Here is a 25,224-nt window from a genome sequence, read left to right as displayed (position 1 = left end):
TTCTTTTCAAGTACTTTAAAGCGGTCTTTAAAAAAGATAGCTTTCAATTCCATACTTTGTTTCTGCAGAAAGAGCTAGTGGCAGACTCATTTTCAAATAATTCTAAATAATTTTCTTTTCTTAAAAAGAGAAAAGGAATTAATAGCTAAGGATAATATCTAATTAGTACTACCTATGATGGGCAATTTTTAGCTAAGATATTTAAGTTCCCCCTAGCTTTGAAATTCTAACAGAATTTCAGTTAAACCTTAAAAAAAAAAGGAACCTATGACCTTTTACTAACTGCTCTACTGCAAAATTTATGTCATATTCCAAATGTTTCTCTTGCTTTAACGAAGGTTATTGAAGGTCTTTATTATCAAAACTCAAAGACACTTATGCCAAGGTATACAGACAAGCAGATTTGAAAACTGTTTATCATCGCCTACTGAGTTACACAGCAGATTCCAGTTCAAGATGACACACAAAAAGTAAACTAGATTTAAAGTGCTGTATTTAAAAACAAAAAAATTCAGTTTGCATTTTGGGGCAATTAAAACTGGAGACCTGACACTAAAAAGAAAGACACATACAGGATTATCATTCTGAATTGTTCTATTTTGCTCTTTTCACTCTAAGAATGTAGTCTTATTCAGAGAATGACAGCTGGTCAATTTATTCGTAAGATATTTATCCATACTTATCTAGAGTTTTCAGAGGCTACTGGACCAGTCATCTATTCTAAACTTTATGTTACATATGGACATTTTCTCAATAGTACTCTTAAGTCACATCTCATTTACCTTAAGAACCACACAGGCTTGTTTTAAATAGTTGAAATGCCTGTAGTACACTATATAGTTTGCTTAGATGTACTATGTTAATGGTCTGGTGTGGCCACAGGAAAAGCAAGCATTATTAAATATGAATGCAATCCTTACCAACACAAATTGAACCTTTTTTTTTTCCCAGTAAAAAAGCTAGCCCAGAAAAATGTCTCATTCTATAAAGATTAATCATTTCCAAATCACAGTGAAAGGAAGTGGAGTAATTTACCAATTTTGTTTTCTATTCTATGTCTTAAGAGATACCTCACTAAAAACTGGTATCCGACATAACAGAATAACATTTGCAGAATGTAACATTGTAGTGAGAGTACGGAGGTTGATTGTTACAGACATATTAAACTCTGCGTATTAAATGGTTACATCCTATTTACATAGAACATTGGTCCAATAACAAAAATAGATAACAGCAGCTGGAAATTTATCTCATTCAATGTTCAGAGATAAAAGGGTTAACCATTCTTTCCATTATTTTCTATAGATAAGTCCTTTTTTCATACTGTAATCCAATGGCAATTAAATTCTGATATTTTTCCGAGCTACTGTATGAAGAGAATGCTGAAAGCCATCACTATACAGCACACTGCAACGTAAGGACTCTTCCGTTCACCTGTTGGAAAAAAGGGAGATATTCATGTTGATTCACTGAGTGGTTAACATGGATATGATAAGGTTATTACTTATTATGGGAGAGGGATATAGAAGAATCAAGATAAAGTTCTTGCCTAGAAGGCCCACACATTTGGGGGGATGGCCAAAACAAGAACTAGATATAACATAAAAGCAGTACAACACAGAATGAGCTAAATTACACGGATTTCTTTCTTTTTTTTTTTTTTTTTAATTTTTTTTTTTCAACGTTTATTTATTTTTGGGACAGAGAGAGACACAGCATGAACGGGGGAGGGGCAGAGAGAGAGGGAGACACAGAATCGGAAACAGGCTCCAGGCTCTGAGCCATCAGCCCAGAGCCTGACGCGGGGCTCGAACTCACAGACCGCGAGATCGTGACCTGGCTGAAGTCGGACGCTTAACCGACTGCGCCACCCAGGCGCCCCATACAAGGATTTATTTCTAAGACCACCTCCTTTTCATGTGTTTAGAAAACCCTTAATGCATCATTCCTATGCCACTGCATAAACCCAGATATTGACAAAATACAACACAGAATGTAGGACAGAGATTCAAGAGAAACTATCTCAAACAACTCAATTTAGGCCAAAAAAATAGCTTATTTTTTCCTTTAAAAAAGGAAATTTCTACCTATGAAAAGAAATTTGACATACAATTTTCAGCTATGTATTTTTTTCTTGATTGGTCGCAATTTAAACACGAGAGTGATCAATAAAACTTCATGTAAAAAGCAGACATAAAATACAAACCAAGACAGACTTATCGACAGAGAACTGATGGTTGAGGGGGAGTGAGCAGGGAATGGGTGAAATAGGTGATGGGGATTAAGGAGGGCACCTGTGATGAGCATTGGGTGGCATATGGAAGTGCTGAATCATCATACTGTTATACCTGAAACTACTATTACACTGTATGTCAACTGGAATTTAAATAAAAACCTTAGAAAGAAAGGGTATAAAATGCTTCATAAAGAAACATTTTAGAAAAAACTATTTCTGACCTGGATTTCATATGAAATGATTTATAGTGTAGCTCTTGGGTTAGGAATGTAGAACTTAAAACAACCACTTTTATAGGAGTCCATTCTCACATGTGTTTAAAAAGTGTTTGTATTTGGAGAACTTCCCTCCCATGAAGCAGAATGGAGGTGGCTTGTGAAACTGTCTTGCAAACAGATTAGAGATTCTGTGATTGAGTTATCCCAACGTCAGCTTCTTTTCCTGTTTGTTCATTAATTGAATGGCTGTACAGTTCCACAAAGCACCAGACATTTCTGCTGCTCTGAGGGTATGAAAGAAAGGAAGAAGGAAGAGGGAGTGACATGCTATTTCTAGATATAATCATGGCATATACCTGGTGTCCTGTAGTAGAGATTGTGTATGCTCCCCTCACTTGTGCTTTTCTATGGTGTTTAAAATCAGCTCCCTCCCAGTAACTAAGTTCCTTCGGTGACAAACCATTTCATTTGGTAAGTTAACTACCTCTGGCAAATGCCAATCTTGACCATTCTCATCAACTAAAATCCTCAAGGTCATTTTCATTTTCAGAGCTTCCTCAAAGAGCTCACAGTCATATTGTTACTAACTTTATATCTTTGTGTCTGCTCAATGACAGTGTTCATAGAAGATATTACACACATACAAATAAAAGAAACATTTGGTGTTTTTCTATCCAGAGACATTTAGGGGACTGCTTTCGAGCTAAAGGAAATTCTAAAAAGTGAGACAACAGCATTTTCACAATGCCACTATCTCAATTGGAAAAAAAAAATCTTTTAAAACTAAAAAATAACTTGGGACATCATTTTTAAACAATGTTAATTCTTTTGAGGCAACACCCAAATTATCAAACAAAACCAAACTATTCAGATGTAGTTTTCAAGTGGATTTCATAAGCAAGCCAGTCACTCTAGTTAGGGCTAGATAATCTCATTGTCTAATATAGTCTTATTAAACACCTAAGAGAAGAAATTAAATTGCCCTGAATTTTCCATCTGCTGGAGATTAATTTTTGAGGAAGTTCTTCTCTTCCTCATCTTCCAACTCAGAATGCTATAATTTACATATGGGTTTCATTTTCCTGTTTTTAATTTTCTTAAAAGAGATTGCCATGTGGTAGAGCTAAACATCTTTGGTTGAACTTGTGTAAGAATGTTACTTCTCGTCTGGTCTTAGGTCTGTCTAAGTGAATGTGAAACAGTTGCTGTAACGTGATGTGTAACATGATAAGATGATTTGGCTGGGCCTTTTCCCATTAAAACTGTATCCCTTCTTGGTGGATATATTCTGTGTCAAGATAAGAGAGGAGTATATCAGCATTAACATTTTCTGAGCCATTTTGCCAAAATGAAAAGCTAATACTTACACATAAGTGGCAAGAATGCATAGTTTAACTGAACCATTTAACCTATGGCATTCATACTGTTAAGAGAAACAATGAAGACAATAACTGACCAAGCAAAAAGAAAAGGCAGTTTATAATCAGACAATAACAATGGATGATACTGAAGGCAATCATTACGAAAGCTACAAACTAAACGCCTTAAATTTTCAGTTATACTTCGAAGTAACCATTGTGCAAAGTGTCACCTGGGTCGGCTACTGAATGAAGCTGTACAGACTTCTCTAATTTATTATATAAAATGGATTTAAAATGCCTTGATACTTAATACCTTAAAGAACTTTTATTTGTGACTTAGCAACTTCATCATATTGAGGTGAAAGCTCTGCCCCCTCACTGCAGACTTTTTATTTTTACCAATGAACTTCCAGTATTACTTTGACACAGAGACTATGACTCTATTAGGACAGTTTTGTTCTTCCATTATGTTCTCTGTTCGCAGTTTCCTTGAGGGTTTCTTTCCACTCTGTCCTTGACAATATTGTTTCTTTTTCTGGGTAACTTGGCTTTGAAACTACATTAATTTGCATATATTTACATTTGCTACTCTCTATCAATCAGCATTAGCCATCAAGGGTGTTCTTCTCTTTATCTCTTCCTTTGTTATTTTTCAAGTGATTAAGATTTCTACTGTTATTTCAGGCTTTGTGCTGTTGAGTCGCACTCGATGTCAGGTAAGGCTGCACCACAAATCTCTGCAAATCTAGGTTGGGCCCTCTCAACTCTGGTACTACTGACATTTTGGGCTAATTCTCTGCGAGGGGCTGCTCAGTGCATCGTAGGATATGTAGCAATATCAATGACCTATACTCAGTATACGTTCCTCCCCCATCTAGTTATGACAATCAAAAATGTCTTGGGGGGGGTGGGTTTAAATGTCCTGATAACTACTTAGCTAGGCTTTATCTGTGCTTTACCTCTCTGAAGTCAATTTTCTTCCTATAAAAGAAGAATTCTCATGTCTGTCACTCTAAGAGATAATAAAGTATGACAAAGAACACTGAGGAAGGACAGTTTAACATGTTAAAAGCACAGTGAATTCTCAAAAGGACGCCTGCTTCAGTAGTCAATACATTAGAATGAGGGCCTTGAAGGAAGTAGTTTTAGGTGCCTCTATACACTACTGTCATTTTCTGGCAAGAAATCTGGCTAAGGAATCTTATAATCTCATCATAGCAGATTTTAAAAGGATTTCTATATAATTTAGTAGGATGCTTACAAGTTCTCCTGTTAATGGTTCTTGCCTATCACTAAAAGCTCAAGGGAAGAAAACTTGCTCTCTCATAATTATTTATTTCAGTGGCTAACAACATATGAATCTTAGAAGATGCTAAAGAATTAGAAACTGTCACAATTAATTTTTAGTCCTTAGTTGAGACTAGGTTATACCGATAATATCTTCAGATATATTACACCCATTCTCAGGTATTCTTTAGAAAAATGTCTAGATATTATAAGAACTTAGTTTGTAGTTTTCAATCTTTAATCAATTTTGTTTCCTGTTATGAACCATCTTTTAAATTTTCCACATTTCTGAGAAGTGAATCCAAAATAAAACCTAATACTCTAAATAGAACACACATTATCTAAGGGACATGACTCCTAATTTTTCTCAATTCAAAGTGACTCGTTGGGGTAATTCAGGCTGTTGTCAGGTTGGCTAACTAGAGTAAATGTCAAATGTAGGAAAATTTGTCTTTGAAGTCTCATAACTTTATAAAAGAAAAAAGTAGTTATATACAAATTAAATATTGGGAAAATATTAAAATCAACCTTTTTTTTTTGAGGGGGTCATGTAAATAATTCCAAGGTGGAGAAGAAATATTCATTTTCAGTCCAAGTGGAACAAGTACAAATGCTCTGAAGTGTTTTGGAACCAGCGATGTTAAAAAGGGTATACTCTATTATTCAGGAATACTGGTAAACTGTATCAGTAAAATATATTTTAATTCATTCACTTGCCAATCACTTGAGAGTCTACTATAGGCTAGGCACTGTGCTAAATGTCATATACACACAGGGATGAGACAAGGGTATATTACTATCTAAACATAAACACAAAAACACCACAAATTTTATTATGAAAAGTTAGAAGATAATCACATTTAACTTTAATCAGAACAAAACTCAGCTATGATCACATGAATTTGACAGGTGAAACAGTTATTGCTTTCTTTTTTTTTTTTATTTTTTATTTTTTTTTTCAACGTTTATTTATTTTTGGGACAGAGAGAGACAGAGCATGAACGGGGGAGGGGCAGAGAGAGAGGGAGACACAGAATCGGAAACAGGCTCCAGGCTCTGAGCCATCAGCCCAGAGCCCGACGCGGGGCTCGAACTCACGGACCGCGAGATCGTGACCTGGCTGAAGTCGGACGCTTAACCGACTGCGCCACCCAGGCGCCCCCCAGTTATTGCTTTCTAAAAACAACATTCTAGGACTTAGCATAAGGCAGTAAAATGATTATGTTTAGACAGTTGGTTAGCAAGCCTTTCATTAGATGGGAAATTCATCCTTAGTGACCAAAACAGTACAAATTATACAGAGCAGCATATTGTATACTATATGCATGTGTGCATAAAACTATAAATGTTTGTCTGAAATCTCAACACCAGCAAAGCATAGTATTTGATATCTGAATTAAGATTTTTTCTTGTATTTTCCATTTCCCTGTGTATGAAGTATTATGAGGTATCCACCATGTCTAGTTTTAGCACAAGAAAAAGTTTGGTAGAACTCTATAAACTTACAGCTGATGATGTGGAAGTTATAGAAGGACACTTACCAATTCTGGCGCACTTCCAAAATATACCCAACAATCTGCATAGAGTAAAAAAAGGAAAAAGTAGCTATTGTTTAGTGGGAAAAGTAAATCATTCTCTCAGTATCATATAGAGAATTCATTATACACTGGCATTTTCTCTTTTGATACTTTGCTTCAAAAACTGAAATTTATTTGATATTGAGCCACCATCTTTGTAGGAAAGGAGGCCACATGAACTTATCAACTGTTAGTGTACATAAATTGTCATAAACTGGGATATATGCAGTATCCTAGGTTAAACACACAGTAAATTAATATGACTGGCAAAAATTTGCACAGGGTTTTTTTGTAGAATTAATTCAGTCAACTTCAGTTGCTTTACTTTTAAAAGTAGAAAATACATATGCCAATTTGCATAAACATTAATTTGAAAAAATGGTAAACGAACATTTGGTTGGTTTGGTAGGATTTTGACATTTAAAAATAAAACTTTCACACTAAAGAAATTACTTTTTACAGAATGTAGTTCTATATTTAAATACCTTATAGCCATGAACTCCAATGATAGCATTTGCATAGCTGTGTCATTCAGTAAGAGAGAATATAAAAATATGTAGCTATGTTTTCAATATTAGTACAAAATCCTAGTTTGGGAACACTATATGAGTTAAATATGGCAATTAAAATACATTCTGGAAATAAGAATTACAATGAAAATGTTCATTTCAATTCTATGAATGAATAAACTGTGAGTTGAATACAAATTATGTGTATTTCACTTCTTTGGCATGTATAAAAAGTACTGCCTTTAAAAGAAAAGCAACCGAATCATTCAATGAATAGAGGTAGCTAAAAGATATAAAACATTGTAGGCAACTATTTTGTTGTTTTTTTTTTTTTTAATTTTTTTTTTCAACGTTTATTTATTTTTGGGACAGAGAGAGACAGAGCATGAACGGGGGAGAGGCAGAGAGAGAGGGAGACACAGAATCGGAAACAGGCTCCAGGCTCCGAGCCATCAGCCCAGAGCCCGACGCGGGGCTCGAACTCACGGACCGCGAGATCGTGACCTGGCTGAAGTCGGACGCTTAACCGACTGCGCCACCCAGGCGCCCCTATTTTGTTGTTTTGACGAAAGAACAGAATTACAAATGGTATTACACATTGCTAAAAGTCAAGACAGATCAGCAGTACTTATTGCAGTGGGTTAGGACTGGTGTAACAATATCAAAATACTTAAATTTCAGGTAAATTGATATACTTTTTGCCAAAAGAGATGGCTGGCTGATGAATTATTGTATCTGAGTGGTTCAGACTGAAAGAAAATACTGCTTCAAGTAAGTTCTATATGCATTCCTCCTCTGAAGTGTAACTTCCTGACCTCAAAGCAAAATGTCTCTTAGTTCAGATTATACGAAATGGGCAAACATAGATGTTTATTTTGAAGGATGGATATTCTGACAGGTGAAGCAACTCTCCTATAGAAATAAAAGGACAAAAATCAAACATATTCTTGGAAATAATGTAGGATAATATAAGGGTCAGATTGTGCTTAAGTTTAATTCTACTTAATTGTTGCATTAACTCTGAACAAGTTATTTTCTCTTTAATAACACTCACCCTCATAGGGTTGTTATAAGGATTAAAGGAATTATTACACAGAAACTCTTCAGAGTAGTGACTAACATGTTCTGTGTTCAGTAAAAGACAGGTTAAAGGCACATGTGACAGTAACTTCAGATATCACTTAAAATTGGCTTACATTTCACCAAAAAATGGAAGGCAACTGGTTAGTGACATGCAATGCCATGGTTCTTTGACTGTAAAAATCTACTGAGTGGAACATGCACTGTGGATTTAAAGCTACTCTGGCTGAAGGATTCAGAGGCAGGATACCTGAAGCTCCTGCATGAGAAGCTTATAGTCCCAAAGAACATAATCTAAAATCATATGATCACAATCAGGGTGATTTCAGGTTTGCTAACCTAGAAATAACTCAAAGCATCATTAGGAAATTGTGATAACACGGTATATTAAAAGCTAGATACATGAAAAGTTTCCTAACTCGGGCAACTTAGAGATTTATCAGTATCACTTTGGCCTTTCCCATGTATTTCCCTACCTAGACATATTTCTGTAATATGCTATTTATTAATTAATAAATAAATGCTATTTATTTAACACAGAAACTTTATTAGTTAGTAAAAACCAATACAATTATGCTGCTTGGTTTCTATGGCTGTAAGCCAGTAAATATATCTGCTGATAGAACTAATCAGGTCTATGATAATAGGCAATGAGAAAAGTAGCAATCTTTTATTGCTGCTTTTTAGTTCTGTATTATTTGAAGCAGTAAAAAATTAAGTTGTTATTTTCAACAGTGAAGTCATCAAGAACCTGCTTTATCCAACTGGTCTCTATACATCGTTACTTAAACATGGAATACTCGCTGTAATGAAAGGGCAGTTTATTATGAATCTCATAAAAACGCATATTGTAACAAAAGGACAATGGCCTGTAAAAATTTCTCCTGGAGAAAATATTTCTTATATACAAGTCAAAATAAAATGGGGCCTAACATTTACAGAAACAGAAACAAAGTTTTTAAAAAAAAGCCTTTTAAGAGCTGAATGGACCAGTATATGCTTTACAGTACAAATAGAAGCATGCCATTTCTTTGGTCTTCTATGTAGGAGAAATATACTACTACTCAGCCTCTACTGTAAGGCTGGCAGCCCTGAGAACTCCTTTTTCAATGTAGCATGTAATGGATGTCTTCCTGCTCCCAAAGGAATGAGAAGCAGACATTTCCACATGCCATCTACTTTCTCCATAACTGTATTGGAAAGCTAAGTATTGTGACTATTTTTTAATGAAATACTATGATTATTATTTTATTTCTAGAGAGAGAGTGTGCACATTAACAGGGGAAAGAAAGGAAAAGGGAGAATCTTAAGCAGGCTCCACAGGAGCCCGACATAAGGCAGGATCCCAAGATCCTAGGAACATGATGTGAGCCGAAATTAAGAGTTGGATTTTCAACCAACTGAGCCACGCAGGTGCCCTGTGATTATTTTTTAATGAAATAAATAAATATGTTATTAGGTAGGTGTTATGTATTATATTCCAATACCAAGGAACAGATCAATGAGAATGTTTATTGGTTTCTAACATATGCTTTAAGTTAATCGTCAGGGGAGGAAAGGCTTCATGCACAACTAAGCAACACATAAGATTATACAACTTCAACAAACTGACATAGTACTATATAATTTCAACAAATGGACAAAGAATTAAAATGAATAAAGACTTAGTGCAAGAGGACTTCAGAGGAAAAAAAGGTGGAGCGAAGAGAAATCAATGTCTATGAAGGAAGAGGGGGATTGTCATAAAGACTGATGGACAAATAACCTCAGTATTGCTATTTTACCTAGCAATAGATTATCAGTTTATTGGAATAGGATCACGAGATTTTCAATATTCACAACTGATTAGAGCTTCTACTTATTCCTTTACACATGTCTGAACAACCCTAATAAATAAAAAGGAAGAAATGTTAACAAAAACCAAATAATTTAGATAATGGAATGTTTGGATAAATGCTAATTATGACCTCAAAGATAAAATGGAAGTAAAGGAAAGAGAAGCAGAAATGATTACTTTCACAGTTGAGTATCTACCACCTTGCCTCTTGTAGATTTTTATTAGTGGAAAAGCAAAATTTGACTTTGCAGGATCCTAATCTGGCCTGATACAGGTTTGGAGACAATTATTCCAATGTGAAGTATTCTTTCAGCTTTTATTTCTTAAAAGGATTAAACAAATATAGGCTTTTATCAAGAAAGGAGTTTGAGTCCCATGTTGGGCTCTGTGCTGGCAGCACGGAACCTACTTGGGATTCGTTCCCTCTCTCCCCTCTCTCCCGTTTCTCTGCCTCTCCCCTGCTCACATGCTCATGTGCTCTCCCTCTCTCTCAAAATAAAGTTAAAAAAAAAAAACGATTAAGAAAAGTATTCACATAAATTAATACATATGCAAGGCAAATAAAATGTATACAGCTCCCACCACATGGTCTCTGTTTTTTAATATACTCTTCCTTTTGGTTTAATTCAACATGTATTTCTGTATTATGTTTTTTTCTTTTTTTAAAGCTTACTTATTTTGAGAGGGAGAAAGAGAGTGTATGCACCCGTGTGCATGTATGGGGGACAAGCAGAGACAGAGGGACAGAGAAAATCCCAAACAGGCTCCGTGCTGTGAGCATGAGCCCAAACTAGACTCCGTCTCAGGAACTGTGAGATCATGACCTGAGCCAAAATCGAGTTGGACGCTTAACTGACTGAGCCATCCAGTTGCCCCATATTTCTGTATTGTGAATAAGGCACTTAAAAATTTTAATTCTGTGTATCATATTAAGCTCAGATTTTTTTCAGGGTATGAACATATAATAAAACAGATGTGACATGCCCAAGACTTAATTTTTATTACTGTGTTAAGTTAGCTACATAAATTTCTCTAAAGATGTCTGCTTTATGATACTGACAGGGAGCTCATATGATTAGAGCAGTCTTACACTGGAGAGGGAATGTCTACATTATTATTTTTATGGACACAGTGCTGGCAAACTGTTAAATGCTTCAAAAACATAACTTTGTTTTTAATACCAACTTTACCAATTATTCTATAAAAAGTAAGGTGAAATACTGTCTTTGAAAGTACTAAACTGTATTTCTAATCCCAGAAAAAAACACAACTCCATCTTTTTTTAAATACACTTTTTTTTTAGTTGAACACATTTCAGGTTACTTCTGGTATTTATCTTTTTATTTAGTAAGATTCTATGAATAGAAAGTTTTCCGTTTTTAAAAAATATATTTTGTTAAAGTTTATTTATTCATTTATTTTGAGAGAGAGAGAGGGGAAAACTTGAGCAGGGGAGAGGCAGAGAGAAAGGGAAAGGGAATCTCAAGTAGGTCCTGTACTGTCAGTGTGGGGCCTGGCATGAGGCTCGAACCTATGAGCCATGGGATCATGACCTGAGCTGGAACCAAGAGTTGGACACTTAACCCACTGGGCCACGCAGCCATCCCCAAAGTTTTCAGATTTTGAAAAACAGAGGAGAAAATAATGTAAAAAGTTATTATAAAAATAATTTATATATAGGCATTAAATTATTTAATGACTTTTATGGTAATTTACCCTCAATGTCTATAAGAACTAATATGGGTGATTAGATATCATTAGTAACATACCCAGTTTTATTTCTGTCCAGGAGGCTGGGTGCCAAAGATCGGATATAAGCACAGGTACATATAAGCAGCAAGATTACAGTCAACAGACTCTGAAAATTGAAAATGGCAGACTAAAAAAGAGAAAAAGAAAAATTAATATCACAAGAAAAACTGCATAGGTAAAAACTGCCAGACAATTCCATATTAAGAATCATAGTTTTGTTCTTCAAAAAAGGCAAACAGAATGACATGTCTGAGAATACTTAAAACCCCAAATCATAAGGTATTCAGAGAGTGTACTTTCCTCTCCATTCTTTGGGCTAAGGAATGCAGAAGATGCAACAAAAAATTCTAAATTCAAGAATTTGAAAACATTACCAAAAATGTCATGAATCCAAGGAACTCACCAAAACTCAATCTTTATGTAATTAATACAGATGTTCTAGGAACCCAGACTATGAGGCAGGACAGAGAGTCTCCATGCTCTGCCTGTAGCTGGCCATAGGACTTCAGTTGAATCACTGACCTAAGGCTGTCTTTCACATCTGTAAACCTTGGTGGACAGCCGGGATATAGACTAAATGTTGGCTCAAGTTTCTTTCAATTCTTAAATTCTTTTAGAGTAAGAATGCTTTAAATTTAAGCAATCATGTTCCATGCATTGACTAATACTAGGCTATTAGGTTTTGGTGAAAGAAAACCACTTGCTCTTTCACTGTTGGTTCTTTAAAAGTTATTGAAATAATTTAACACAGGAATGATTGGAAATCACAGTTTTTCAGTCAAAGTAAAATGGAGGCGGGCTTAGTCTACTCAAAATTCAGCTCAAACATCATCTTTTCCGGGAAGTTTCTTTGGACCTATCTGCCTCCCCTCTCCTATTTCATAAAAAACTCTCCTTTCTGTTCCCACACAAACTGTTACACATTTTATAATACTCATCCCTGAAAGTGGACATTGCCTTATCAGACTCTGAACTCCAGCACCTGACAAGGCACCTACCACAGAGCAGACCAAGAAGTAATGGCTGAATAAATAAAACAAATTTTTGAAGGTGCAAGAATACCACTATATAAATAATAAAGAAAAATTGTTTCCATTTTACACAGGTAGATAAAATACATCAATCTTACACAGCAGCTAGCAACACGCTTAATTACTAAACCCAGAGGCACCTCCCATAGTGTCAGAAGTTAAAGAATAGGAGTTATAAAAATTTTTTGAGAAAGGCAAAATTGTTACTTGTAAATGTTAAGTGCTACCTGAAAAGCCCAAAAGAATTTAGTGAAAAACAATTACAGACAATAAGGGAATTGGGTGTGGCTGGGTACACAACTTAAATATTTAAATCAGTAGCTTCATGACTGTATTACCAACTGGTTGAAAGACATAATGGAAAAAAAAGTCTCTATTTGTAACAGCAACTAGAATAAAAAGCTGAAATATCCAGGAATAAGCCTAACAAAAAATGCAGTACTGGCATTAAAGAACAAAACTGACAAAACCTTTAAACATACGGAAAAACATAAAATTAGAATGGAGTGGTATGTGAGGTTCTTACACTGGAAGGTAACATCATAAAGCTAATCTGTAAGTTTACAGTGTCCTCAACACCAACCAGTTATTTTCAAAATAGACAACTGACTTTGAAGTTCATATGGAAAAATAAAGCAATAGCCAGAAGAATCCTAAAAGAACTAGGCATGTCAGAAGCCATCAATATTTTTTAACCTCTTATATGTTTTTATGGCAAATATGTACAAGCTATTTAAAACATTAAGATAATTACGTTATTTGCCAATATGAAGGACAAAAAATGCTTATGTACAATGACAAACAGTGGGGAAAACAGCACACAAAATTCCATAATCAGTGTGTCTTTAGCTATGTAAACCTTATACAAGCAAGAGGGGCGAATGCAGTGATGATCTCTGGAAGGTTTTTAACCCAATTCGCAACTTTTCTGGATTTCTGTAATTTCCTAAGTGTTATATTTGTAGTCTGAAAAAGATAAAAAATGACTTGCATTATTAATAGTTGTTTTGCTTGCAAATCATTTCTTAATGGATACACAAAGGTAAAGTTTAATATGGCTTGGTTTTTTCTGAACTGGATTTTAATTTTACATCTGTGAAAACAAGAGATACAAATTTTATAACTTAAATCCATAAATGAACTCTAAAGACAAATTTTATATAGAAAACACAGTATTTCACAATGCTTGTCTTTTAAAGACCGTATTTTGAACATGTATTATGAATTTATTGATATAGTATTTGATAACAACCTCATGAAATATAAAGCACAGACTTCTTTCCAGCCAAAGTAACTAAACATGTATTTAGTATCTATGGTGTCTGAGGCATGAGGCTAGACACAGGATTAAAAGACACAGCAGGATTCCTTCCCTTCAGGAGTTTACAGCTAATGATAACTGATATTCACTGAGAGCTTCTTTTGGATTATCTTGTTTATCCTGGTATATTTGAGGTAGGTGTTACTAATACCTTTATTTTATACATGAGACAACTGAGGCATGCAGCATGTACAATCAAGTTAGAACAGGTCATGTATTTTTAACAAGTAAACAGCAACTCCTTGTAGCGTATGTAAGTGGTTAGTTACTAAGCCATGTGGACAAAAAAAAAAATGCTGTTTTCATAAAGAAAAGTCAGGAAAAGCTTCAAGAAGAAAGCAAGGACTGAAGTCAAATCATGAAAGGGCACATTTGGATTGGCAAATAGAGAGCAGGCTCCAGACGAGACGAGAGCATGGAAAACATCCCCATAGAATCGAGAACTTGCATGTTCAGGGAATAATGAGCAGACTTACTGTATTAAGCAAAGGACCTATGCAGTAAACTCGCTGGGAAATCAGTTTGCCACATAGGTTTATCGCATTCCTAATGGAGTATCTAAATCTCCCAATTTTACAATGTGTACTTTTTCCTTCCCTAAATGTCTAGTTAAAAAAAATGCTTAAATGATAGGATGTCTGGGACTGGTTTCTAAATAACCCATTTTGTGTGATGGGAGGAGTGTGGTTGATGATGAAATGCTGAGTATATGAGGCTTCATTATACTCTTCTTCCTACCTTTGTATGTTTGAATTTTTATATAGTAAAAGAATTTAAGGGGCACTTAGAGACATGCCTGTTATTAAAGAAATGGAATGTGTATGTATACATGTGTGTGACACAATTTATAAATGAAAACCAGTTACAAGTGTGCAATATAAGATACAGACAACTTTGTTTCTAGGGTTTATAGACCCTAAGATTTAAACAAATAATCTTAGGTGGTATATAGTCTTTTACATGTACTCAGACTGACCAAAAAAGAATGTTTCAAACATCCAGACATTAGCCTACCACTGCTTACTGTACCTAAGCATTCCTTTTAAAGCTTAGCATCTGTTGTCTGCCGACACAAAATTTTAGTCTAAGGTTTAAAGGAAACAGATGTTCCTGTTCTTGTAGCAAAATAATTAGGATTTGTTTAAAATGTTATTAAAATGTATAAAGTTATAAAAATGTTATTAAAAAGGAAGAAGCTAAGATTACAAAATAGAAAAGATTTTAAAAAAGGTGATAAGGGAAATAAAGTTAATTTACTGTTTTGTTCAGATCATGACATCTTTTTCAAGGTGCTCTGTGTTTTTGCAGACTGTTTTTGCCTGCATGGTGAACTGACTCAAACTTCTGGTTTCAACTTGAGTCCCCTCTGTGAAGTCTTCCCTGTCCCCACTTGCTACACCAAGCAGAGGTTGAGATAATTGTGCAGGTGTATATATATATGATAGCACCCATCAAACTGTAATGGTCTCCTCTATTTTATTGAGGTCCTTATCAACCCCTTGTGCCTATTAAACAGAACAGTGCACAGAAGTCACTGAAAAATGCTGAATGAACAGCAACTTGAAAACTGCAAAATAACAATTTTAACAAATTCAAGAGCATATTTAAATGCCAAATCAACAGTGTATTCTATTAAAAAAAGCGTAGACTGTTGAATATTTTGTTAACTATTCCAGAGAAACTGCCACGCACTGCTCTGCATTTATATTTACTTATCAATGGTATTTTGGAAAATGCAAATGGAAGAAGCAATACCCTTACATTTATGTTACGGGCCCAGGGTATAGGGTAAAATCAAGGCCCAAGGTTAATTCCCTCTCAGTATCTAAACTTTGTTTGGTCACCAACTGGAATTCAAAGAAAGTCCTACCAAGAAGCCAGCTTCAAAGTACTTGCATATGGGACAATGAGTGTTCTTTTGACTCTCCCTGGATGACGGAGTACGCTAGCTGGCTGGCAGAAAATTCTAGAACCTCAGATAATTCTCAAGTCTAAGGCTTATTTACATAATTTTCAGTCAGACAACACCAGGGAGTTATGTGACTATGACTCGACTGCTTATTTTTTTTAACATTTTTAACATTTATTTTATTTTTGAGAGACAGAGCATGAGCAGGGGAGAGGCAGAAAGAGGAGACGCAGAATCCAAAGCAGGGTCTAGGCTCTGAGCTGTCAGCACAGATGCGGAGCTCAGTCTCACAAACTGTGAGATCATGATCTGAGCCAAGGTCAAGAATTGGGATGCTCAACCGACTGAGCCACCCTACTACTTACTTCTTAAAGGAAATCTTATGATTAAATTTCTCTCTGTCCCCATAATTCCAGATAATCTTCCCATTCGAGAATGTTTAGCTTAATCCCATATGCCAATTCTCTTTGGCTTAATAAGATATCATATTTACAGGGTTTGTTTTTTTGTTTTGTTTTGTGTTTTTGAAGTGGTGGAGGGCATTTTGTCTATCATACCTAACAAATATTTTTTATTAAGAGGCATCCAATAACATTCCCTCAACTCAGGGCTACCTATGACACTCTCTGAAGCATAACCTCAAATACAACCAGGACAGTAATACTTGGGGTTGTGGATCACAGCAGCCTTGCCTTTTGACCATTAGTCTGAGAGTTGTGTTTATTCTTCGAAATGATACGGTGGAGATCCTAAAATATTTTTCTCCGAAGGCGCCTTTTATTATCCCTCCACAGTAGTAGATAGTAGCCCTATCTACTACTCACAGCTGATCAGACCTTCTGATATGCTTCAAATAATTAGCGCTATTGTACTAAATCAAATTATCCAAATGTGAAGGAAATAAACTCAACAAGTCACTTTGTATAACCATTCTGAAGTAAATCACAATTTGTCAAGCAATCTGAAATAATGAAAATAATCCAGACTTTCATCTGGCCACCACTAACGAAAAAAATTTATCAGTGAATTGATGCAGAATGTTTGACGCAAAGCTTAGTGCTGAAACAAAAAATTACTTGTGATGTTAACACATCTTTTAAAAACTCCCTACTCTCAAGTCAATTTGAAAAGTTAGGAATATTTATTTCAGATTCAATTTTTATCATTTTATCTATGAAGATACAATTTCTTATTTTTAGTCATTCCTGAATATTAAAACTGTCTTCATTAGGTTTGTATATAAAGGGAAGAGTTCAGTGTAAGGTTTTGCTTTTAGATGTATATATAAAAATAGTCTAAGAAACCACCCAAAACATTAGGAATAGAGGGAAAAATAGGAGAAAAGATCCCAGCAGTATAAAGGCACAAAGAAGCAATGAGAAAAGCAGCAGAAATATACATATTAATAGGCTGAACAGTTCTTTGGTGTGCTCAATGACTGGTTGCTAACTGTACTTAATCTGCAGAAAAGACTGCCTAAGCCTACAGTATTTTCATTAGTCCTGGATCACTTGAGCTCCTTGTAGCATATTTATTTTTATCATTATCAAAACAAATTGTTTAACCAATTTATTGATTAAGGGCCTTCCTTATAACACTGGGGGCTTCAAATGTTGATTGCCTCTTATGTGGTAAGTGACTGACATATTAATTCTTCCAGTTTTACTGAAATTCACTTTAAAACAAGAACTGAATACCAAAGACTTAAACTGTTACAAGTCCAAATAATAATAATTTTCATTGTTTTAATACTTACTGCTTTTACACAAAAGTAGTGATTTATCCTCCTCCAGAGGTGGAAGGAGACCCCAGAAATGATATTTGACCTAATTGTGATAAAAATTATACAGCACTGCAAAAGTGGGTCAGCATTTTATCATTTACAATTCTAGGTCAGGCCAGCATTTTCTAACCAGTTTCTACTTGTAAATTTATAGGTAACACTATTTGCTCTTAGAATAGAAAACATGGAAATGCAGGAATAAATGAAGCCTGTATGTAAATGTGCAAACACTTGCCCCACACAGGTGACCACAGGTGATTACTAACATCCATTAACACACAGAAATATTAACATTTTCTTTTGGTGTTGTTAGCACCTAAGAATAATCTTTGTTGCTTATTGTAAGGCAGCACTGAAATTGTACCAAATACACAAATTATCTTGGTTTCAGATGAAACCAAGAAACCAGGATTGCTTAATGTTTTAATGTTAAATAACGGTCTCTCAACATGAGTGCCTACTAAACATTTGGATTATTTAGGAAATTATCCAAGTATATAAATTTGTTCTTGGATAAATCCATTACCTCTACATAGCAGTTTAATTTCAATTGTAAAATGAGGAGCTAGAGTAAATAGCCATTTGATCTTACTGGTCCTCTTTCAAATGGTAGAGAGACCTTTCCTACTTCCACTTTCCACTTAAAAGAACTTTCATGGCTATGAGGAAAGCTACAGTCCAGAGAAAAGCACCTCAATTCTGTTCTCCATTGGCAACACAGATGGTCATTTGCACTTAGTTTCATCTCACTGTCATGGTATCTATAATGCATTTACTGTGTTTGTATTGTTTAGTTTCTGAGCGATTTTATGAACGCCACAGATCTAAATATAAAGCAACAAGGGGATCAAAGGTGTTAATAGGAGAAAGCATACATAACTATGGTGAGCAGTAGGCTTAAAAAAATAAAGCAAAAAATACTTCACATGTTGTTCATAATTTGATAAGACAAAAGTATTCCAAAGGACAAAGTGCAACTCCTGTTATGAAGAAAAGTGTTCTGACCATGAAATCGGAAATGTGGCATGAAGCTTGGCTGTTCATAAGAATCACTTGGAGCTTTTAAAGACTATCAATGCCCAGATTTGGACTGAATTGGTTGGGCATTGAATTTCCCAAAGTCCTTTCCACTACACGTTATTTCTCTTTATCATCTCCGACAACACATTGAATTTGCTTATTTAATAATCTCCCCCAGTGGACTGTGAACTCCTTTAAGACACCGGGCAAGACTTTGTATCCTCAGACTTGCAATCATTTGAGGACTAGCTAACTGCCATTGTGATGTAGATATCAAAAGACCTGGTTATCTACTTCAGAAACTCTAGCTAGAAAGAAATAAAGGTCACAAGGTATTGCTGTTTTCTGCTACGCTGGAGGGATACTGGAGATAATATAAAGGACTGTAGACCCCAAATGAAATCCAGGAGAAAACAGAAGAAGGGAAGGTTTCTTATGAAAAGATGAAACTTGAGATACATCTTGAAGGATGTTAAGAGCTAGGGAGAACAAGGCATTCTGAAGTTCTTAAAAGTATTCATTCACGGAGCGCCTGGGTGGCGCAGTCGGTTAAGCGTCCGACTTCACCCAGGTCACGATCTCGCGGTCCGTGAGTTCGAGCCCCGCGTCGGGCTCTGGGCTGATGGCTCAGAGCCTGGAGCCTGTTTCTGATTCTGTGTTTCCCTCTCTCTCTGCCCCTCCCCCGTTCATGCTCTGTCTCTCTCTGTCCCAAAAAAATAAATAAACGTTAAAAAAAAAAAAAATTAAAAAAAAAAAGTATTCATTCATAAGTGATATAGTTATCAGATTGTGTTCTAGTAGTTGTAAATAATTATGGCTGATAAACCTTTTATGGCTGTGAAATTGCATTTTAAAAATGGATTCGTTAAAATACAGTAATTCAAATTTAAGTCATGATCACTGAGTTACCTCACAAATACACAAGTTGAGGTGCAAATTCAAAAAGGAACTTCACTGTGTAGCTCTTCGAACTACAGGGTACTTGCTTTCTCAAAAATGCTGACATTCTAAGCTCAGAGGAACAGAGCAGGAAAGAAATACTAACCACCTGGCAGTTGTTTCTATTATCCATCCATGTAAGATTGGCATACTTGAGAGCAACAAATCACTAAGACATACTTTATCTTCCATTATGTTGTTTTTATTACCAACAGCATGAAGATTTCTGGCATCTGGATATTAAAATAAATTTGAGTCCTGGCTCTACTAAGTGTACAATCCCAAGCAGGTCAGTCTCCTTGTGTTTGACTTCCTTCACCTGTAAACATCTACTCAGACATTATAGGCTTGAAATAAGACAGTGCTTATAAGTTGATTTTTTGAACACAGCCTGGCATACAGCAAGTGCTAACGAGAGCTATTCTTGTTACTTTTGAAAAAACAAGTATGGCTAGACAGTTTAAATAGTGATGATCTTAAACACATTATCTGTCTTGCTATTAGCTAGATCATAAGACACTAAGATGATGAAAATAAAAGATCTTTGACTTGTACTAAGAGTAAAATAACTCAACCTTAACATCTATGAAGCTATGCAAGAATTAAGAGTAACTGTCTCTAGGGCCACTTGGCTGATTCAGTAGGTAGAGCATGTGACTTGCTCTCTGGGTCTACCCTGCATTGGGGGTAGAGTACTTAAAAGAGTAACAGACTCTACCATTTTTAAATTGAAAAAATGAAGATTTTCTAAGTTCAGCAACAGTTCACTAATGGCAATCTTTAAGAGCAACTGTAGGGCCACCTGGGTGGCTCAGCCGGTTAAGACTCTGAATCTTGATTTCGGCTTAGGTTATGATCGCAGGGTTTGTGAGTTCAAGCCCTTCGTCCAGCTCTGCGCCAACAGCACAGAGCCTGCTTGGGATCCTCTCTCATGCTCTCAAAATAAATAAGTAATTTTTAAAAAATTAAAAAAAAAAAAAGAGCAAGTGTATTCATCCGATTGTGTGGTACAGAGGGAAAGAAGCTGGAGTAAATTCTTGGCTCAGGAATGAATAACCTCCCAATAAACTGCCATCTCCTCTGTAAGTGGTAATGTTCTCCAGGCAAGACCCTGTGATTTATGCCCCATCTATAATCAAAGTAGTTGGAGTAAAGCAAGAAACAATTAACGAATTTTCGATTAAATGTCTAAGGGTTTAGTATTGTATGGGTTTCTGCAGGAACTTCTGGAACATAAGCTCAGCAACTTTCACCCCACAATAGCTTTTTTTGAGTCATGGTTTCTTTTGATACTATAATCAAAGACATGCATCCTTTCCCCAGAAGTATGCTCATAAATGCAACATTTGGCCTGTGGATTTAATTAAGTGCACCATGAGGTCCTGGTGTAGAAGCTGCTGGCATTTACTATAACAAAAGTAAAATGGCTTCAGATATAGCTTGAGAGATTTCACTATTACTACTACATCTTTCCTCCCACCATGCTGGCTTTAACTCTTTTTCTCTGCCTGGAGATGTAAGCATTTCTTTTGCAAACTCTCATGACTCGTTTTAAGCTTTCCTAAGAGGCCCAAACTATCAAAGGAATCTGTAATAACACAAAATAATACATAAAACTTTAAAAAGGTGTGGGGAAGGAAGATCCCAGGCCAGGCACTACCTCAAGTACATTCCTGCGAAAAACTGCTTCTGCAGAGATCGCCAATCATTTAAAATCTACTGTTTGTAAAAGAGTATCGTTAAGACTGAAAGAATGGAGTAAAAGGGGCCTGAAAGGTCACTAACCCAACAGACAAAAATTAAGGTGTGGGCCAGGCCCGTGGGGCATTAGAGGACGCAAAATAACAAGCGAGAAGTTGAGAAGCTCCATGTCTCCTAGAGTCACTGACCACAAAGAGTACATTTAAATGATTGGGTTAGGCCAGACCAGCGAATTCCTTTGAACCAAGTCAGAAAAGTGGACTCTGCGGGAGAGGCTGGGACCGGCGGCCGCGGGGTCTTTCTTGGGCGGTGGGCCCCGGTTCTCCGTGTTGGGCTTGCAGGGGCCACATGGTTCCCGGGCCTGTGCATCTTCCGAGCCCGGCAGAATCAAGCTAGTGACTGAACTCCCTGGCCCGCACACCCAGGGCCGCCGTCCAACCCTCCGGCCCTAGCTCGCGCCCACTACCCCTTCACAAAGCTCAGCTGCGACCCCACAGCCCCAATTCTTACCATAGTGAGGCCGGCGAAGCCCCAGCCACATCACCCTTCCGGGCGCAGGGCGGAAGAGGCGTGTCCACCCCACTTGCCCTTCTCGGTCCCTCCCCGCGTTCGGTTGGGCCTGTCAGGGCACCTCCTTCTGAGCCGCGCGACCCCGACACTAGGATAGGTTCCTCGCAACCGGAAAAGGCAGGAGTTAAGAGACGTCATGCGCTTCGGCGGAAGTGGACGACACTCTCATTGGCTGCGGGTCGTCTGTCTGTAGGAGCGGGCCTTTTGGAGGAGACCGGAAGTGGAGCGAATGAGAGGTAGTGTCCGGAAGTCGGGGCTGCGTATTTTAGTAATAGTAATCTGTAGTCCTGTCCTTTTTTTGTTTCGCTTTCTTTTTTATTTTTAGTTGTCTGTTATTTCCCTGTAGAACTCGGTGTTTGGATTTTTCCCAGCTCGGATCCCTCTCACTGTATGCTCCTGAGACTTCGGTTTACGGACTCTTGGGGGACGCCTGGGTTCCCTAAACTTGGGCGCAGGGCGTGCATCTGCCACGCCCTCTTTTCAGTTTCTTCCTTTGCACCTCAGGGATTCTTTAGAGTTAAGAGCGCCTTGGAAAAGCCTTGTATTGGTTGTGGGATTAGGAAAACACTTGAATCTGGAGTATTGTGTTAAGTAGGCTGTTGGACGTTTTTCTAACGCTGGCCGCGTCTCTCTCTGTCTCCCAATTCCCAGCTCTTTGTAAACTGTCCATGGGTTTCACCTGGGACCGAAGTGTACTAGTCCCTTTGGGTCAGGAAAGAAATTTCTGTAGTAACAAATGGAAAGGAACTGCCCTTTCCTAAGTTCAGTAGTTCTTTGGTACTCTCTTTTAATCAGTAGTATTATTTAGCTTCAGTTTTTTTTTTTTAAATTTTTAATAATGTTTATTTTTTGAGAGAGCGAGAGCATGAGCAGGGGAGGGGCAGAGAGAGAGAGAGAGAGGGAGAGAATCCTAAACTGGCTGCAGGCTTTGAGCTCCAGCACAGAGCCTGAAGCGGGGCTCAAACCCTTGAACCCAGAACCGAAATTGGACGCTTAACCCGCTGAGCCACTCAGGCGCCCCTAGCTTCTTCTAGTTTTGATAATCCCATTTGATGAGGCTGTATTATCCCTCCGTTTTTGTCTTTGCATAGTAGATAAAGAAACAGGTGTTTTGAAGTGTTCAGGTTGCATAGTTCTTGGAAACTCAATAAAGGTTTTTGAATTAAATTGGTATTGCTTTTTACCACTAGGCTGCCCCCCCCCAACTCCTTTTTATTTTGTATCTAGTATTGATGTTAATGATTTCCTTTTGTATGATTTCCTTTTAAAATACACTGGTGGTAGTTGTGTATGATAAAAGACCGTGGTTTTACTTAACTGCTTGTTTTCTCTAACCCTCAATAGCCTTCCTAATTTAAGATTAAGGTTCTTTGTGTTCTGTTTATTTTTGTCCTTCTCCCCCCACCCCCGTCTTTTTTATATTCTTTCCCCATGGCCCTTAGTTTAAGACCCATGTTTGACTTGCATGTTATTTCTTTTACTTAATTTAAGAAATGTTTCTCTTAACCTTTCTCCACTTCTAACCCTATTTATTTCTCTTCTGAACAAAAATCCTCCAAAGACTTCTTTATATTCTCAATCCGAAGTGCTCTTTTTAAAAGTGTAGCTTTTACTCCCATTCTTCCCCCAAATGCTTGTTATTGTCACCAGTGATCTCCAGGTGTTGATCATTCCCAGTCTTTATTGTGTTAGGCCTATCAGCAACCTTTAACACAATTAATCACTTCTTCTCCATGATACATATTTTTTTTTCACTTGATTTCCAGGACATCCCACTCTTTTGGTTTTCTTTCTACCTTATTGGTTGTTCTTTCTGTCTTCCGTCTACTCTTCCTGATCTCATATTGTTGAAGTGTTCTTAGGCTCACTCTTTGGTTCTGTTCTTTTCCTCTTCCTACATTTTTTTTTTTTTTTTGATGATATCATCAAGTCTTAATGACTTCAAATACCATCTGTATACTGAAGACTCCCAAATTTATATTCCTAGTCCCCCCCCCCCCCCTTTCTGAACTCCAGACTCAAGTATCCTGTTGTCTACAACAGGATTCTTTAAAGGTATTGCAAACTTACATGTTACAAACTGAACTCCTTTTCCTCCAAAACCTGTTCCAATCTTTCTCACCTCAGTTGATGGCAACTCTGTTCAGCCAGTTGCTCAAAGTTAAGTATTTGGAGTCGTTCTTGACCCTGCTTTGTCTTCTAGTCCATCAAATCCATCAGTGAGTCTTTTGTTGACTCTCTCCATAAAATATATCTAGAATTTAACCATTTCCTACTATTTCTGCTGTTAGCACATTGATCATCTCTTCCTTGGATGTCTGTTATTAGTCATTATGATTTGTTGCTTGGATTAACAGTAATAGTTCTAGCTGGTCTCTCTGCTTTCTTCATTCCTTGCTTCTTTGCAATCTATTCGCACGCAATAGCCAGAATGATACTTTTAAAATATAGGTGAGAAATTGTATTAAAATGTGAGATTCTAAATGCAATGTGTTATCTTAGATTGGATCCTGGAACAGGTAAAAGATATTAGAGGAAAAAAAATGGTAAAATCCAAATAGTCTAGAGTTCAGTTAGTAGTGATGCACCAATGTTGCTTTCTTTGTTTTAATGAATGCACCATGGTAATATAAGATGTTAAGATTCGAGGAAACTGGGGCAGGTGTATATGGGAACTCTGTGTTATTTTGCAACTTTTGTGTAAATTCAGTATTACTCCAAAATAGAAAGTTTATTAGAAGGAATGTGAAATTACTTCTTTGCTTGAAAACGTTTCATGACTTCTCATTTGATTCACAGTAAAAGCTAACATCCTGACATTGGCCTACAAAACTCTACACGATCTGGTTTCCCATCACCCTTGGTATTCTCTCCTCGCCTCACTCTGTCTCAGCCATATTGGCTGCCTTGTTTCTTCAGTATACCAAGCCCACGGCTACCTTAGGGCCTTTCCACCAACTGCTTCATCTGCTTGGAATGCTTTTTCCCAAACATCCAAACAACTAAATCTTTCATCTCCTTTATGTATGTGCTCAAATATCACCCTTTCATGAAAGCCTACCTCAACTTCCTTTAAAAAATTGCAACTTTGCC

General features: G+C 36.6%; 2 protein-coding genes and 1 non-coding gene across 3 annotated transcripts in view; 1 reads left to right on the top strand and 2 right to left on the bottom strand.

Moving 5' to 3' along the window:
• Positions 1 to 334: 334 nt before the first annotated feature.
• TMEM167A (transmembrane protein 167A) lies at positions 335 to 22,194 on the bottom strand. Its single transcript, XM_040449361.1, has 4 exons — positions 22,072 to 22,194; positions 11,875 to 11,984; positions 6,644 to 6,678; positions 335 to 1,434 (listed from the first exon to the last, which is right to left on the bottom strand). Exons 1-4 carry the CDS (start codon positions 22,072 to 22,074, stop codon positions 1,364 to 1,366), a joined length of 219 nt encoding a protein of 72 aa, XP_040305295.1. The 5' UTR covers positions 22,075 to 22,194; the 3' UTR covers positions 335 to 1,363.
• Positions 9,308 to 9,442, bottom strand: LOC121017075 (small nucleolar RNA U109). The gene has a single exon (XR_005784615.1). It is a non-coding gene; the product is annotated as a small nucleolar RNA U109 (small nucleolar RNA).
• A 104-nt stretch (positions 22,195 to 22,298) lies between the features above and the next one.
• The window catches only part of XRCC4 (X-ray repair cross complementing 4), a 239,406-nt gene continuing 236,480 nt past the window's right edge, over positions 22,299 to 25,224 (top strand). Inside the window, exon 1 of the mRNA XM_040449374.1 lies at positions 22,299 to 22,367. The gene's annotated coding sequence lies outside the window, so the exon portion shown is untranslated. The remainder of the gene's footprint in view (positions 22,368 to 25,224) is intronic.

The sequence above is a fragment of the Herpailurus yagouaroundi genome, unplaced genomic scaffold (assembly GCF_014898765.1).
Source record: "Herpailurus yagouaroundi ecotype Mexico unplaced genomic scaffold, PumYag 29, whole genome shotgun sequence".
Lineage (NCBI taxonomy): Eukaryota > Metazoa > Chordata > Mammalia > Carnivora > Felidae > Herpailurus > Herpailurus yagouaroundi.
This window is presented reverse-complemented; position numbering and strand designations above follow the sequence as displayed.

Coding starts and splice junctions, on each gene's coding strand:
- TMEM167A (XM_040449361.1), bottom strand. Junction 6,679..11,874: donor CTGGACAGAAATAAAACTGG/GTATGTTACTAA, acceptor TACTCTATGCAG/ATTGTTGGGTATATTTTGGA. Junction 1,435..6,643: donor TTGGAAGTGCGCCAGAATTG/GTAAGTGTCCTT, acceptor TTTTTCCAACAG/GTGAACGGAAGAGTCCTTAC.